Source organism: Cololabis saira, chromosome 22 (assembly GCF_033807715.1).
Source record: "Cololabis saira isolate AMF1-May2022 chromosome 22, fColSai1.1, whole genome shotgun sequence".
Lineage (NCBI taxonomy): Eukaryota > Metazoa > Chordata > Actinopteri > Beloniformes > Belonidae > Cololabis > Cololabis saira.
In genome coordinates this window covers 26,414,538-26,432,784 of record NC_084608.1, presented here as the reverse complement: position 1 = coordinate 26,432,784, position 18,247 = coordinate 26,414,538, and the positions used below count along the sequence as shown (strand labels likewise).

General features: G+C 41.8%; 1 protein-coding gene across 1 annotated transcript in view; it reads left to right on the top strand.

Moving 5' to 3' along the window:
• LOC133423524 (cadherin-6-like) overlaps positions 1 to 18,247 on the top strand; it is a 99,727-nt gene that overhangs the window by 54,613 nt on the left and 26,867 nt on the right. Inside the window, exons 5-6 of the mRNA XM_061713723.1 lie at positions 7,969 to 8,136; positions 10,189 to 10,376. Coding sequence (XP_061569707.1) covers positions 7,969 to 8,136; positions 10,189 to 10,376 — 356 coding nt within the window. The remainder of the gene's footprint in view (positions 1 to 7,968; positions 8,137 to 10,188; positions 10,377 to 18,247) is intronic.

Below are 18,247 nucleotides of genomic sequence, written 5' to 3'. Positions count from 1 at the left end.
TTGTTATCACATCTAAAACCCATCAATATTCAACATGGCTAGGCAACCAGATCTGCTTCTGGTGTTCACTTTACTCTCCTCTACCAAGAACCGATGCACTACAGAGGCTACAATGTATAGAGCAGTAACATATTGGAATAAGCTTCCACCACATTTAACCATGATAAACAATGCAGCTAGATTCAAAAATAAATTAAGAAAAGCAGTACTTAGCAAGGAAGTCAGTTTTAGTTAGTAGGTTCTGAGTTAGTTCTGAGTGTGTAAAATAGAATATTTTTTGTTGTTTGGTTCTGGCTGGTTTCAACAATTTAAGGGTTGTATTCCATTACATCCCTACGGAAGAGTATTAGGGCCACTTAAAAAAAATAAAAAGAATTCTGAGAAAAAAGTCAGAATTCTGACTTTAATCTCAGAATTCTGAGAAAAAAGTCAGAATTCTGGGCCACTTAAAAAAAAAAAAAAAGAATTCTGAGAAAAAAGTCAGAATTCTGAGAAAAAAGTCAGAATTCTGAGAAAAAAGTCAGAATTCTGAGAAAAACGTCAGAATTCTGAGAAAAAAGTCAGAATTCTGAGAAAAAAGTCAGAATTCTGAGAAAAAAGTCAGAATTCTGACTTTAAAAAAAGAGTTTGCATGTTCTCCCCGTGCTTGCGTGAGTTCTCTCCGGGTACTCCGGCTTCCTCCCACAGTCCAAAAACATGCACGCTAGGTTAATTGGTGATTCTAAATTGCCCGTAGGTGTAAGCGTGAGTGTGGTTGTGAGCATGGTTTGTGTGTTTATATGTGGCCCTGTGATGGACTGGTGACCTGTCCAGGGTGTAACCCCTGCCTCTCACCTGAAATGAGCTGGGATAGACTCCAGCAGACCCCCGTGACCCCGCAAGGGATAAAGCGGGTATAGATAATGGATGGATTCTGACTTTTTTCTCAGAATTCTGAGATTAAAGTCAGAATTCTGACTTTTTTCTCAGAATTCTGACTTTTTTCTCAGAATTATTATTCTTTTTTTTAGTGGCCTAGAATACTGACTTTTTTCTCAGAATTCTGACTTTTTTCTCAGAATTCTGATTTTTCTCAGAATTCTGACTTTTTTCCTCAGAATTCTGAGATTAAAGTCAGAATTCTGACTTTTTTCTCAGAATTCTGACTTTTTTCTCAGAATTCTGAGATTAAAGTCAGAATTCTGACTTTTTTCTCAGAATTATTTTTATTTTTTTTAAGTGGCCCTAATACTCTTCTGTACGTATGCCTAAAGAGGAAATGAAAGATTTTTTTCATCATTACATTACAACTTTTAGTATTTTTTTGTTTATGCCCAAAAAAGAATGTTTTGTTGGACACGAGAATAACTAGTGCCATGTTTTTACATTTGAATATGTTTAAAGGAATGAAAACATTAAAGTTTTCACTTATAATTGCATAAATTGTCTATATTTCATTACTTTATATACTGTTTTGGGGTTACATTTGCATAAAATGCTAAAAACCAAATTCTCAAAAATTTTAAACCGAAAAAGTCCAAAAATGGAAAAAATAAAACTGATTTAATCCGTCTCTGTTTGCTGCGCTGGATCTGTTTGGTAATTCTGACCCACATGATGTTTCTGAAATAAATTATATCAGCATTCTGGGAGGTGATTGGTCCTTACAGCATCATTAGCTGCCAATACTTGCTGTTGAACCTCAATATAATACTAGTAGTAATATGTTGCATAACTACAGTCATATAATTCATGCAACAGCTCAAAAAACAGTTTTAATAACACTAACCCAAATCAATATCGGAATCGAATCGGATCGAATCAAATCTTGATAATACATTCTGAATCTTAAGAATTGGAATCAAATCGATTCTTGACATTTGAATCGATCCCCAGTCCTGATTACTACTATTTTAGATACAATTTTGATACAATCTTGATATGTGAAGACCAGGAAAGTTTGATCTTTTTTAAAGTTAATATGTCTGTTTATATCTGGATTATATCTATCAGAGAGAAAAATCAGCTCCAATCTGAATGGGGAGCTCAGACTTTCACACGGTAAGTGCAGGAAGGCAGAAAAGACTTGAGCGTTCCACCCGTGTGTTGCATCACCTGCGATGTCTGTAGCTGCTGAGCAGCGATCTGAGCCGAGGGCAGGCCGCTCGCTTCATTTTCACCTAATGTGAGTCTAATGCAGGAATAAAAATGTGTGAAGAGAGAAAGCAGCTCCTGATCCCCGATGACCTCGGCATAGACCGGCATGCACCTTGCAGTATTTAGCGCTCGCATCCTCCCGCTTTAACAATGCTGCAGTGGTTGCTCCGTTCCGCCTACGTAGCTGACCTACAGCTTAACCCGCCCGCCCTGCGTCTGCGGGAGGAAATGAAGGCGGCGAGGCCTGAAACACCTGCCTAACGTAACGGGCTGGCGGGGCGGACGGACGGACGGATGGACGGGGGATTTGGACTAGAGTCGATGGCGAATCACAAACCCTGAAAATCTACTTTTAATCATTAATGTGAGCTTTGGAACACATCCCATCCTTATTCTCTCTTTTTTTTTTTTTTAGCTCAAACAAAAGAGGGAAAAAAGCCATTTGCAGATTAGCAAGCGGATTAACAGTAATATGGTTTATCCCACATGTGGTATGTAAGCTGACATCCCCTCTTACACAGAGACATGCCTGGACATCACGTTATAAGCAGGATTTGTTTATCCACTCCTCCTCTTGTGTGTGCATTGTAGTCATTAAGCTATAACAAAGGTAGGCCGGGGGATTGTTTCGGGTGATTTTCTCAGGGCAGCGATGTGTCCCTTATCTCTCGCAGATCCTAAACGGTCGCTGTTGTCTTAACAGTGTGTTGCCCACGAGATAAATTACCCAGAGGAGGGGTGACTACGTGTAATATTTCCCCGGTTGTGAGCAGCGTGGGCCGCCTGCTCTGAGCCTGAGTGATGCACCACGTCAGCTTCTCCTTCATCTGCATTGTCTGATTTGCGGTGAATCGTCTCTCCGAGCCGCAACGCTTTCATTCAGGGTGAAATTTATTTGCTCCACATCTGTCTGCATCCCTGCTCCCACCTGCCTCTCTCCCGCGACGCTCCGAATTAAAACGTGGAGCGGGCCGACAGGACTTAAGACGGACTGTGATGGGACTCGTGACGGCGCTGCCAGCCGGTGCCGGGCGTCAGATCTGACGTGCTGAGAGGTAAATAGCTGCAGGGGGCATTAAAGGCCCAACATGAAGGGAGTCTTAATACCAAAGAGGAAGTAACTGAAGTGGGATGCTTGTGGAAGTCGGCGTTTTCATTCCTCTCACCGGCGAGACGCAGCGCCGCCGCCCCCTACAGAGCTGGAGCGGCGACCTTTTATTGAAAAGGTGTTGTTGGTTTAATCATTGCTGATGCACAATGACCCAAATAACACTTTGTGCTCTCAGTCACAGGATTACAGCAAATATCTGAAGTGTAGTTTTCATCTTGTTCACGTGAGTGTGGGAAGCGGGGATAGTACGACGAATGTGTGACCAAACGATGCTAAACCGCAAGTTATTTAGAGAAATGAGCAAATGTCAGATTAGGCAGCCCTGGGGTGAAACTAGGGCGGGGATATGAACTAAAATCAAAACAGTAATCCCGCGCTATAACACAGTTCACCTTTCACGTCTCGCTGCTTCACGGATTAGCATTGTGCATCGTGTTCTGCATTCTGATTGGCTAAACAGTCTCCCCGCTTCTTCACTTCCTGTGTCAATAAAGTTGGTTGCTTAGCAACAATGCTGAGAACGGCCAATGAACTTCAGCAAGCAGCTCAGGAACGGGAGCCTTTGATGAATCGTTCATTACAGTTCTCAAATATGTCGGTTTGTAAGAATCTTTTTGCTCAGAAAAAAAACGACCCATGAATATGTTCTTCTCTGGAAAAAACACACCTGCACCGCGGGCTTTAGAAGAAAAACACGCTATAGAGCGAGTCAGGATGCAGGAGCATCAGAAGAGCAGGGAAATACACGCGTCACAATTTGTCCTACTGTACTTTTTTTTTCATAATCATTTTCTCCCGTACAAATCCGATAACGACAAATGTACGATAATCTTAGCCAGCAACAAAAATATCTATTTTCAGATTGGCTGATTGGTCGGTACCTCCAGACAATAATATGTGAAGTTAATTTCTCAGCATGAGAAAGGCCAAGTGTGGCGTGAGAGTGAGTGAACTTGTTGAAATGTACAAGTCTCTCACTAGACAGCCCTGTTATGTCAGCCGCTTCTTTGTTTGAACCATCAGCCATTTTCTTGGGTTTCCCTACTCATTCAGACTGGATGGGTGGAGTCACGTGATTACAGACACGCCCTCTTCATCAGCACACAGTCAAAATAGACAAAAATACGTTTATTTTCTTTTTTTTTTATCAAAACACTGACTTTACCGACATGGGAAAATTGACGTTGGTACATTTTCGGTTTATCGCCCAGGCCTAGGTGAAACACGGCCACCTTAGTTCAAGGTGATTACCCATGATGCCATGATGTTACCTTATTCCATCTGAATGGGTCCAAACGTGCTCATTTCAAACATCCAAACCCGTGCTGCCGCAGCAGATCGGGGCCCGGCAGCCTCGGACCTCCCCGAAGCTCCTCGTTTTAACCTTTGTTCAGGTGTGGTGGGCTCGTGGTCCGGGTTGTCACCTAGGAAGGTTCCTGATGGAGGTTAACTGGAGGAACAGGTGCTGCAGGAAGTAATGGTCCAGAATTTTTACCTGCAGGACTTCAGAACACCTCACTAAAAATGACTCCCCCCACCCATCCTTCCACGACGGCGACACCAAGACACGGCGAGACTCTTATTGGTCTGTTTCCAGTATTAGACCTTCAGAGAGGAACTTAAAGAACAAGATTGTTGTATCGCACACTGAGTTTTGATGGTGCATGTTGGCCTCAGGCTCTGTCTTGATATGTAAATGTTTACAAAATAAGCCAGACTTTGCACAGCTTTCATAAACTGTATATTCTCTCATCCTGCTCTGAAACCCTCCACACTGTTCATCGCGCTACGTTACCTGCCCACTTGTGGAAATGTCCCGATAGCAGAAATAAAAAACATAAAATGCTTCTCCTGAGCACATCCAGCCACTGATTGGTTGCTCCATTTTTCCAATAAGAGAGACTTTTCTGGTCTTTATGCAGAGCTGAAGTCGGTCCTGGCCTCTATCACACATACTTTAACTTTTATAAATATTCAGTATGAAAACAGTTCGGTTTTAATTTGGGTTTTCTACTGTACGAACAACTCGTTCTCCTTTGTTGAGGTCCTCATTTACTGTCCAGGTCTCAGGAAGCGTTTGACAAAAGAGACACGTCTGAAACCCCCAAATACTCAACGACACTTCATTCAAACAAGAAGATCTGAAAATATTCAAGACTGAAGTGCGATAATTGAGGATTCCCTCACGAGTCTTGATCAGGATCGGCAGGGGCCCCATTATTAGAGTTATTGTGATCGTTCCCATGTAATTATTCCTCTGCTCATATTAACTTTCCTCGTGTTTTTATTATAAAGTTATAAAACCCAGAAACATCAAACCCTCTCGTTCACAAATCCCTGCTGTGACTCGGAGCTTGAAATCTCAGGTATTTTGATTTAAAAGTGAAATTTAAAGCAACATGGAGTAGTTTTTTTTGTTTTTTGTTTAAATGTGTTAATATGTCTGTTTTAATTTCATTTGAAGGAGCAAACGGTTCATTTTCGGGCCAGTAATTAATGTGAAGTGTTTCTCTGGGATGGTGAAGTGTGCTTCAGCTGCCGGAGGATCAACAGATGTGAGGATCTAAGAGGGAATACCAAGTTCACATCACGTTATCAATCATCAGTCCTTGAAATATGATTATTGAATAGAAATAGAAATGAATAAAACCATTTGTGCGTCACACAGACAACAGCGTCAGCGCGGTTCAGACTCCTTAACTGTGTTTTTGAAAAGGTCCTTTTCTATTGTTTAAATTCTTTTGACATTTTGGTCCAAATACCAAAATGTTCATTTATAAAAGTCGTTTTATCTGAGGAGGATTTGGCCGTTCCACCTTTTTATAATTCAATCCAGTTAAATAATTTGATCAAATGTATCCTTGAAAGAAATAAAATTAGCATCCGCATCTCCAGGGGTAAAGGTCAGATGCACGTGAAGGTGTAAATATAATTCGATCTGCACGCCTAGAACCCTCCTTACCGGCAAATACTTGATCGGATCACACAGAAGCATCATTTTAATCATTTCTGACCCGTTTAGGACTCATTTTGTCTCGTTTTGTCTGAAAATCATCTTCCCAGTTTGGGCTTCAGATCTGCTGATCAGGAAAGAAATCTTTATTCATAGCAGTTTAAAACAACCAAGGTTGAGCAAAGTGTTGTACAGTTAAAAATAGCTGAATAAAAAGCATATATATCTAAAATAAATAGAATAAGATGAGTACAAAAAACAAGAATACAATAAAAAAAAAGCATAAGAGTAAAATAATTAAAAATTAGAATAAGTTTGAAATAAAATGTTGCCAAAATCTACTAAAACTAAACAAAAGCATGGAGAAAAAGTGTGTTTTTAAAGCTGATTTAAGAACCTCAAGTGAAGCCGTCGCAAAGGCTCTGTCACCTTTGGTGTCGTGTTTTGGGGGCGACCAGTAGCAGCTGACCACCAGTAGGGGAAACTGTGGAGAAGACGGGATAACAGCCGATTATCAGCTTAAATTAAAGGCAGTTGGACTTGACAGTGACCTGTACAGTTACCCCAAGAACCAGTGGTCCATGGACATTAATATTTGGCCACGAATCCAGTTTCCTGGTATTTATATGTACTTCATTTCTACGCCGGGGAAATACACAAAGCAAAGCTTGAAGGCTTACAAAAGTCTTGACGCTTGGTCCGACTTCAAGGCAGGATTTGTTGGCGAAATTAAAGTGATGAGGACACCGAACTTTATGATTTGACCGTTTAACGTTAGCTACACAAAAATCCAACATTACCTGTTACAAAATGGGAACTACAAATCCACGTTTCGGTGCCTGGAATCCAGTTGTTTCTGCGAATTGCAGCGATCCAGCAGATTTCAAACAGATAAATAGATAAATAAATACCGGTTATTTTCTGTTGGTTCTGTCCCGTTTTAATCAGCAAAGTTGCTGCCGTGTTAAAAGACACTGTTAGGAAAGGATCTATTTAGGTACAAACATGTACATCATTTACAGTTCAGAATGGTTCTGTACATGTAGTAAATGTCTAATCTAACAACATAAATATTTGCGGCTTGCATATCTTTTTTTTTTTAAATAGAGCGGATGCGACTTATATACAGGTGCGGCTTATAGTCCAGAAAATACGGTAATAACATTTTAAAATCTATTCCATATACTGTATACCTGGATCTCATGGTCGCCACATTGGACCCGGTGTGTTGATTAGTTTGGCGTTTACCTCGATCCAGTAAGAGGAGTTGGTTGATGGTTTCACAGTCATATTGTTCAGGTTTTTATACAAACTTCTTTCCATTTGTGACAATCAAGCCAATTTAACCGGTAGCCAGCACTCGCCACGGTGCCAGAACGGCCCTCATAACTTAGCTGAATATTCAGATTACTAATACGGAGGTTGTTGATTTATGTAATTGAATAGAAAATATTCATAATTAAAAAGTAAAAATTGGTATTCACCCAGATTTGCTGCTCCCACACGAGCAAGTAAAAGCTGGTAAAGTGGGCCGGCGGGTGAACGAGGTTGCGGGGTGCTCTTGTGCTGAGCACACCTCTGGAAAAGCTTTCAGTCATCAAGACTGAAGAGGAAAATGGGGAAAAGAGCAGCTTTAGTGCAACGAGCGGATAAATATGAATACAAATGTGAGCGCTCGGTCTCTGTGGAGTCTAAATATTCTTCCTCCAGATCCAAAAAGAGAAGCGATGAAACCCTAAAGTGTTGGTGTTTGTGTGTTTCCCCCCAGGCCTGATCAAGACGGCGCTGCCCGGCATGGACCGGGAGGTCAAGGAGAACTACCAGGTGGTGATCCAGGCCAAGGACATGGCGGGCCAGATGGGCGGCCTCTCGGGAACCACCACGGTCAGCATCACGCTGTCCGACGTCAACGACAACCCGCCGCGCTTCAGCAAACGTGAGTTCAGCCCCCCCCACACCCCCATCTGGTGTCAGTTCCAACATGAATCTGGATTATTGCAGCGAGCTCGGAGGAGGACCTCTTAGAGGCAGCGAATAATTAAATATAGAGCCATATGACGGAGCGAAGGGTCCTGCAAAGTGCATCAGATCAGCCTGTAATCCCTATTAAATGAAGTCGGTACATTCGCCGGGTTTTATCTCCGCGACTCTCTTCTCTTCCTCTCTCTTTGTCTGTCTCCCTCTTTTAAGCCGTTGCTCCGCTGCCTTTCTACTCCATAAAAAAAAAACGGCGGTTCTGGATTTAGTGCCCCAACTGTCCTTGGGTTGCGTTCCCTTCGCCGGTCATCAATCTCTCTTTTTTTCCCGCTCCAAGCCTGCTCTCTTTCACTCTCGGACGGCGGCCCGGACGGAGTGACGGATGCAAAGCAAAGATGCAGCTACCTTTAATTTATCAGCGCTGCCAGCTTGAGAAGCGTTGGGGGGGGGGTTTAGAGGGGGGGGTTATTGTGGTGGCAGATGCTGTCATCTCCGTCCCTCCATCAGGAGAATGAACAGTGAGAGGAGGGAGGGGAGATGGATACGACAGGGATAATGAAAGGAAGAGGAAGAGTGAGGACAGAGGAGCAGCCTGTGATGGAGGCGGGGGGGGTAATGGGACACCCAGAGGAAGCAGGGTGTCAGAAAGCGATATCATTGTTGTCTGCCGGAGTGACGCCTCATCCTTCCCCCGCGATGCTAAGTACCTGTTGGTCCGGGAGAGCCTTGGTCCGGCGGGCGAGGAGATGCTGGCGCGAGGCTAACGCCGACCTGCCGACTCAGGCCATGCCAAAACCCTGTCAGCGTGTTTTATTAGCGTGTCAGCGCCGTTTGTCTCGGCGGGCCACGCATACATCACCCCCGGACGGCAGCGGCGGGCGTTTATTTAAGCAGCCGCGTCGAACCATCATTTCACCCCCACCTCCCCTCAAAAAATCATCTCACAAAATAAAGAAAGAAGGAAAGAAAAAAGAAATAAAGGTTGTTAATTTACGCTGAGTAGCCCAGATGTTGCGGTGCCTCTGTGTCGCCGTCGGTGACAGGAATCCTTCGTGTCAAATCTGTGATTTTGGGAGTGAAACGTGCTTCACAGCTGATGTACAAATGCACTCGCTTTCACACTCGCTCCCTGCTCGGCCTCCTGTGGCGTCGCCGCGCTCTGATTGGCTGTGAGTCAGTCCCTTCGTGACCTGCTCTCCTCTGACTCACCTCCTTTCACTGCTCCTCTTTACACCAACAAGGTCACAATCATTTCTCCGGTTATTTCCTGCTTTATTCTTTCATTTTTTTATCCATTATTAGATTAGAAGATGTAAAGTAAAGTAAGGGACAGAAGGGGAGGGGGGGAATTGAGAACTTATAATAAAAGGAAAAGAGGAAAATGTGAGAATATGAAACATACAAAATTAAAAAGAAAATTAAAGGGGAAAAGGAAACAAAAAACTAAATAAACAAAAAAAAAACGATTTTTGATTTTTTTAGTAGAAGAAGTAGAAGAAATCTGAGCAAAAACATTTACTTTGTTGTTTTGTACTGTTTCGTTTGTTTGTTTTCTAGTGTCCCCTCTTGTCCTGTACTATGCGTTTTTGTTTTGCGCATTTTTATTGTTACCTGTTAAAATAAAAAAAAAAAAATAGGAGATTTTGAAAGAATTGTAATTTATTTATTTATTTCAAAACAGGGACGGTGCACAATAAGACATTAATCTTGTTCAAGAGAATATGCATTGTGCCAGGTTGTAGCAGCTTGCTATTTTCCACCTGTAGTCCCTGGGCAGGTTGATGGAATAGTACATAAAAATTAGTATAGAAAAAGAAAAAATAAGTAAAACAGCAGTGATTTTTCACTTCAGTGAATTAGTTTGTTCTTTGATGGAAGGAAAGAAGCCGCCGCGGCTCCGTTGACGCGTACCGGCTCTGACAGGAGCCTGAGCATGTTTGACGGCGCTGCCGTGACTCAGCCACCCGTCCTTTAGCGTCCAGATCCCAGAGCTGTGCTTCTGTGTCCGCAGCCGTGTACGAGTTCCGGGTGCCCGAGTCCAACGAGCCGGGCTCCGTGGTGGGAGTCATCCGGGCGCTGGACAAGGACGTGGGCGAGAACGCCGAGATGGACTACAGGATCGTGGGCAGCGACGGCCCCGGGGTGTTCGACATCAGCACCAACCGGAGCAACCAGGAGGGCGTCATCGTCCTGAGGAAGGTCAGACATCCAGTCGGAAACTCTGCATGTAGAAACGGCGTAGGGTTGCCACCCGTCCCGTAAAATACGGATTGTCCTTTATTTGAGAAAAAAATGTTGCGTCCCGTATTGAACTAATACGGGACACGATTTGTACCGTATTTTCATTAACTTTTACACCATATTCTAGTTGAATTATTGAAATAAGTTAACTTTTACACCATATTCTAGTTGAATTATTGAAATAAATTAACTTTTACACCATATTCTAGTTGAATTATTGAAATAAATTAACTTTTACACCATATTCTAGTTGAATTATTGAAATAAATTAACTTTTACACCATATTCTAGTTGAATTATTGAAATAAATTAACTTTTACACCATATTCTAGTTGAATTATTGAAATAAATTAACTTTTACACCATATTCTAGTTGAATTATTGAAATAAATTAACTTTTACACCATATTCTTCACCTGTAGGCTATATTATACATCTGGGCTGATGTGGACATACATAGCATAGGAGGATATTTCAGTTGCTAGTACGGTTGTCCGTCTATACAGTCATGCAAGTTCAATGCTATTAAAGCACTTTAAACTTTAAATCAAAGCATTTTGTTTTTTCATATAAAATAAACACATTTTTATTCAGTTTAGAAGTTTTGGGGCTTTTTTTTTGGCTCCTGCGCTGCTGAAATCAGGGCGTCCCTTATTTCTATTTCTGAAAGGTGGCAACCCTAAAACGGCGGGAAATGAAGTGGTGGTTTAGAAACCTGCAGGTTCCTTTACAGGACGAACCAGTCGTGATGTCACTCTTAGCTTTTCTGTCGAGGCTTCTAGGTCTTGTTTTCCTTGTACTGCCCAGATGGGAGTAAAATGAACCCGCCCGGTAAAACAGCTGGGACACGCCCACTTTATGTCAATCACAGTTAGTTGTTTTAACTTGGCTGACTTGGCTAATGTTAACAGATGATCCTAATTGACCAATTTTCAGTCTTCTGATTGGTCCCTGACTGACCAATCAGAAAAATCCATCTCCGTCGCTACATCGGGTCTATCCGGTTGGACTAAAAAGCCGTCTCTCTCATTCACATCAAAGGAAAAAGCGTAGTTTTTACTAGCCTTGTATCAAAATTTAAATCATTGGTTTACTTTTTTTTAAATAATCTAGTGGAATAGGCGTATATTTTATCCCCAAACTGCCAGAAATCCGAACCGTACTTCCAAAATAACGTCGACTCGGCAGTAGCTACAACCCATAGCTACAACTGCGAAAGGGTTTATTTATCTATTTTAAAATGTTTAAGTGCTTGTAAAAGTGACACCTGCTACCCAGAGAGAATCACAGGAATACATTTCATCCCAAAACCAACGGTAAATTGCGAAAAATGTCTGCTTTGGATAAAGCTATGTGGACGACCTTCCACCGTTCCATCTAGTTGCTGTTGATTTTCTTTGGTACAATAATTAGAAATTGTGATGTAAAACCCTGTTTTTACAATGGAAGTGGACGGGAGAGATGACTGTCTCACCTAGCAACGGGGGCGGAGCTTGACAAAGGGTCAATTACTGTAACTTTACATTCATTCGTCCAAAATGAACGCTGCCAGGGCTAATAGGAGCTAATAGGAGCTAATAGGAGCTAATAGGAGCACTGGTAGAGCTGTGCTGGGACTTCCTCGGTCACTCGACCTCATGCTTGCGGTTTGTCAGGCGGTCGCTGAGCTGCCAGCAAACATTTGCAACACGACTTCCTGTTTCAAGCACAAACATTTCCCTGCTGCTTGGTCAAGCTTAAAAATACTCAGGTACAAAAACAATGTTAGTTCTGACCCGTTCAGTGAAGCTTTGCCCTCCGACGCTGCTAGACCGACCCCGAGCCGAACACGATGGTCTGTTTTTACAACGACCAGGCCATTGAAATCCAGGCCACACCCTCTAGTGTTAGCCAATCAGATTGTACATGGGGGCGGGACTTTCTTCTGTAGGAACAGGGAAGAAAGGCGATTGGTTGTTTCTTGGTACTACAAAGCCACTTCACAAATAACCGATGTTGGGAGGTCTCCGCAACCCCCTACACGAGTGCACAGGTAGTTGGTGAAAATAATCCACAGACTAATAAATGAGTCGTCCACCGACAACAGGAAGTAGAAACAGAACGAGCTTGCGAGCACCATGCCAACTCACCCGTAAAAGTGACTTAAATGAGTCTGGACAGTTTTTCTGACAATATTTTGACAAATTTACTTGATCTGTAGCAGTAAAGTGATGCGTGTGTTCTGCTTCATGCTTTCCAGTTTTCTAGTATCATGCAAGATGCATTATTCCTACTTATAAGTCAGATTTCAGGGAGAATTTCCCAACTCCAGTGTCTGCCTGCATCTGTGCGACCCCGCCCTTGTGACTCTTAGAAGCCGAATTCAAATTCCATCACACAGATCGAAACCGCAAACAACATTTGAGTCCAATTTGTAATATTTTCAAGCCATTTTCAGCTGAACTTCCCACGGATGTTTTGTGGGGGGGTTTCCTGAAGATTTCCTGGGAATGTTCCAACCGTGTTGTTTTGTCGGATCACATGTTCTTCATTTCAACCCGAATCGGGTTGATTTACTCAGTAAATGTGCAGAATTATAGTCTGAAGACAGACTGAGGACGGCCTGTCTGGATGAAGATGCTGACTACAGCGATGACATCAGCGAGTAACAGGGGCTGCTTTGTTTTGCCCTGGGTCTCGCCTGACAGGCTGTCCTCACTCTCTAATTGATGGAGGCGTATAAGGGCCTCGGGCCTCCTCAGAGGGAACCCTGCAGACACCGGCAGGACCAGAAAAAAAAGGGAAACATGTAAAACTACTATGTATTTTGCAGAAAAGAATCATTTAATGTGCTTTTTCATTTCCAGTGTGAGCTTGTCAACACAAGGGATGTGAGTCAGGAGCTTCTGACGCAGCGCAGGCTGCATGTCAACTCAGGTTTCACTCTTGTTGTGTTCGATACTGCGCCTGAACGCGTCTTGTGTACACAAGACGGAGGATTGCTGCCGCACGCTCCGCCAACGCGAGGCGTTTGCTGTGCAGACTGTGTAAACACTCTCCTGAAAGGAGGCCCGGACCTGAGCGGCAAACACGGTTAGGATGGGAAACTTGTGATCCTCCAGATCCCAGCGTCTGTTTACCTTCACATCAGTTACTGGTGTTAACCGCAAGTGTGTTCTATTACTACAGCAAACACGCCTGAACGAGCCTCGCCGTGTTTGAGGAGCTGCTCGGCGCGGTCGCCGGCTCTGTTGTTTCAGCGTGTAATCCATCAAGCACTTCCTCACACGATACAGGGAAGAAGCGCTGGGAAGTTTAGCCATCATGAATAACTTGTCTGGAATTTTTATTGAACAAAGTCTGTGATGGGTTTGGTATAAAAAGCCGGTTTGAGACGGTAAAAACATACAAAAGTGGGATCTTGGGCATGTGAATGTCTTCAGAATCAGGGCTGGGGATCAGTTCAAATGTCAGGAATCGATTCGATTCCGATTCTTAAGATTCAGAATCGATTATCAAGATTTGATTTGATTCCGATATTGATTTGGGTTAGTGTTATTAAAACTGTTTTTTAAAACTGTTGCCTGAATTATATGACTGTGTAGTTATGCAACATATTAATACTAGTATTTTATTGAGATTCAACAGCAAGTATTGGCAGCTAATGATGCTGTAAGGACCAATCACCTCCCAGAATGCTGATAGAACTGCTTTCAGAAACATCGTGTGTGTCAGAATTACCAAACAGATCCAGGGCAGCAAACAGATGAAATGTGTTTTATTTTTTAACACATTCCGTTTAATTTTTTTCCATGTAACCCCAAAACAGTATATAAAATAATGAAATATAGACAATTTATGCAATTATAACTGAAAACTTTAATGTTTTCATACCTTTAAAGATATTTAAAGGCAAAAACACGGCACTATTTATTCTTGTGTCCAACAAAACATTCCTTTTTTGAGCATAAACAAAAAGATCCCAAAAGTTGTAATGTAATGATGAAAAAAAATCGATCTTTAGACATATGAATCGATTTAGAATCTGTAAATTGACCTAAGACAGGCCTAAGACAAATCGTATGCGAGAAGTGATATATTTAGAGGTATAAGTTTAAAAGAATCCTGCCTCAATACGTGATTTCAAGGAAGAGATTTGATTTGATCAAACAAAATCAGATGAAAATGATTCATAGAGCCGGTCCACATATGGAGTAGCATCGAGTATGTACATGCCTGAATATTCTCCGCTTCATTTTCTGCACTTTTTCTGCTGGCAGCAGAACTAAAATCCCACGCAGGGACGACATGATGTCGGCTTTGTTGCTTTACTGTAGCAGGATCTATACGGCGCCCGGGGACGTCATAACTGCTGCAACCAACGCTGTTCATCAAACTGTGAGTTTAACAGCACCGTCAGGGTTCCTTTGTTGTTGTCGTATCGGTCCTTCAGGGTTTACAGCAGAATATCAACACAATGTTGACTCCAGAAAAACAACCTAAGTGGTTAGAAAAAAACTCCCCTTTAACACTGAAGGATCACCAGTTTATGTTTAACTTGGCAACATAAATAAACATATTTACAGACTGGTTCAGCAACAGTATCGGTATGTATGGCTAGATTTAGCATCCATGATAACTATAGGGGGAGGATCTTCATGTTCATCTTTAAATAAGATGATTTAAAGCCACAGATGTGAGTATAATTAGGGGCCTCATACTCTGAGGAACCATGGGGACCCTAAATCAACTATTCGAGGGTCCCGGTGCATGACGCTGGATCGGAGCTCGGCAGAACTCAAATTCTGAAGTGTCTTAGCAACATCAGAACTTAGGGGTTGATGAACACTAAAGTGGCTTTCGTCAACGAAAATTATGACTTAATATCGTTGTCAACGAACCTTTATCACCTGAGGAAAACGAGACGAGACGCAACGAAAATGATGGTCATGTGACGATAACGATAATTAAATATATAATGCAATATCGTAGACGAATAAAAACTAGACTAAAATGTAGATTACAAAATAAAAACGCTAAAATGTGTCTTCATTTTCGTTAACCAAAGCAAGACGAAATGTTACAACAAAGATCCTTAATATCCATTTTTTAAGTAGTTCCCTCTGGTTTCTGCTGCTGGGTGAAAACCAAATTTGTCGTAGAAAAAGAAAAAGACGGGGAGAAATGCGGAAAAATAAATATGTTGTAAACTCAAATTACAGTCTTCTGTATCTGGAATGAATGTATTCTTGAGTCTATAAGGAAACAATAATATAATAATAAGATAACCTTGTTTAAATTGTAAAATGGGTTTGGCTAAATATAATCTTTGACTAAAACTAGACTAAAATGGTCCTGGACAATTCTGACTAAAATGCTCAGACTTTTAGTCGACTGAAACTTGACATGACTAAAAGGAGAATGAACGTGACTAAAACTAATAAAAACTAAAATTATAGCTCGACCCAAAGACTAGAATAAAACTAAAATTGGCTGGGTGTTCACCGATGGCTTCCAGGTTGTGCTGATTCCACTCTTTTACTCATTTTGGTAAAAATTAGTCTTCCACAGCAGAAAACAAATCAAGCTTGGGACCTAAAAAGTATTAATAAAGCATTAGTCATCATAAATACAATATTATACAATATTATATATATTATAAGCCGAAGCTCCCTTCGGAGAATCATAGCGTTTACCCCATTAAATGCAACAAATCCTTCTTTTAAATGTGAATATGTAGAGGTGATTTTACTTTACATTACCCTTACTCTTTACTTTAAAAAAGTTTAATTTGGGATAGAGTTTTTTTTTGCATTTTTAATCACTGATCCTCATTTTACATACGGAAAGGTTTAGACAAAGAAGTGACGCGAGGCAGTTTGCTCAAATCAGATCAAAAAGTGAGTTTCTGAAGACAGTTGGGATGAATTTTCACCGTTATCAAAGTCTGTTGCTACGTGCAGCTGCTGCCGCGATCAAGTGAGCAAGAAAGGGGCTTTAATCACAGTACAAAGCGATGAATCTGAGTAATCTATCATTATCTCCTCTCAGTGTTATCAGAGCTAAAGCAGGTACTGTAAATGCGTGCAGAAGTCTGCAAGAATGCTCGGCATTGTCAGGTTTGGAGTGACTCTCCAACGTGGCTTGTGGCCTTCAGACAAACAAACTCTGCTCCAACAGAAAGAGCAGAGAGGACAGATCTCTCATACCCGAGTAGGATAATGAGTTTTATAAATGTAGTTCTTAAAACCACAGAGAAAACTTACAATTGAAGTTTAAGCAAGGAAAAATAAATAAATAAAAGATCACACTCCCAAACTCACCTTGACCCACGGGGTAACAATGGACATTTTCAACAATGGATCTAATGCAGAAGTAGATGTTGTTTCTGATGTCATCAGTCCTTTGTTTTAGATCTGAAACAAGACAGATTTGATCACAGTGAATTTAGTTCACATCATAGCAGGCTTGTAGCTCGTGGTAACTGAGTCTCATGTCGTTGCAGTTCCTCGACTGGCCACTAGAGGCTGGGTCCAAAAGCGCGTCGATCTCCATTGACTCTCAACCTTAAAATGTCCAACGTTACAGCAGAAATAAACAGCAGGTCTGCTGATATTTCAGCGGGGTTTGTCTGAAGAAGCTGCGAGCAAAGCTCTCTGTGATTGACATGCGGTGGGCAGGTTTCTCCTCGAGCAACATGGCTACGTATGAAGAAAAAACAAGCTTCAAAACTGGTCGTCTGAAACCAGTGGCTCACATGACCCATTGCTTTACACAGTCTATGATTACAGCTAGAGATGTTCTCATATTTTTCCCTTTCCATCACTGTTGATCTTTAGTACCAATACAATACCAGTTCCTGCTAGCTCCTGCTAGCTCAGTCCAACAACTCATGCACCAGCTAAGTCTTAAAATAGTAAGTTTCAAGGTATTACCTGTGCTGTCTTCTGAGCAGAGAAAGGAAGTGCTCTCAGACAGTGCTTTAACACTTTGTCACTCATCGATGCCGATACCCTTATTAATAGCAGAATCGCCGAGTGTGTTTCATGCTGGTATCAGAATCAGATCAACGCTGGCTTCAACCAGTTGCCAGGTTTACTCAGTTCCCCCTATTTTCCAGAATGTTTGATGGCGACTATAAGAGGTCGAAGATGTGGAGCTTCAGGTGCCATAACAGAAGGTTTTGTTCAAATCTATACCTCAAACCCAGCTGTTAGCATCCCAGTGAAAAGATCGATGTAGAAATGTTGGTGTCCAGATATTCTTGTATGCATAGGTGCAAAAATATCAGGGTTTTCACATGCTTGATGCATATCAAAGGACACTGAGACGGCCAGCACTCTGGTTAGTCCTGTGGCTTCACCACAGGGTTTGCATGTTCCCCCATGCTTGCACCTCGGCTTCCTCCCACAGCCCAAAAACATGGACGTTAAGTTGAGTGATGTTTCTAAATTGCCCGTAGCAGTGAGTGTGAGCGTGTATCTTGTCTAGACTTAAGTTTATTTTCAAAGCACGTTTCAGCAGCATGGCAATTCAAGATGCTTTTTACATAATAAAAACCTGGAAGAGTAACAGTGCAGAGGCATAATAAAGAAAAGTTAAACTTAAACAAGAGTTATAGTGAAGTAATTAAATTAACAAATTCAGACAGGTTTAAGTAGTTCAGTCCAAGGCAGCTGTAAACCAATGAGCTTTTTTACCTGGATTTAAAAGAACTGAGGGTTTCAGAGTACCTGCAGGTTTCAGGGAGTTTGTTCCAGATCCGTGGAGCATAGAAGCTGAATGTTGTGTCTCCATGTTTGGTTCTGATGGCTGTCGGACATTTTATGCAGACCTGTAAAGACACTGCT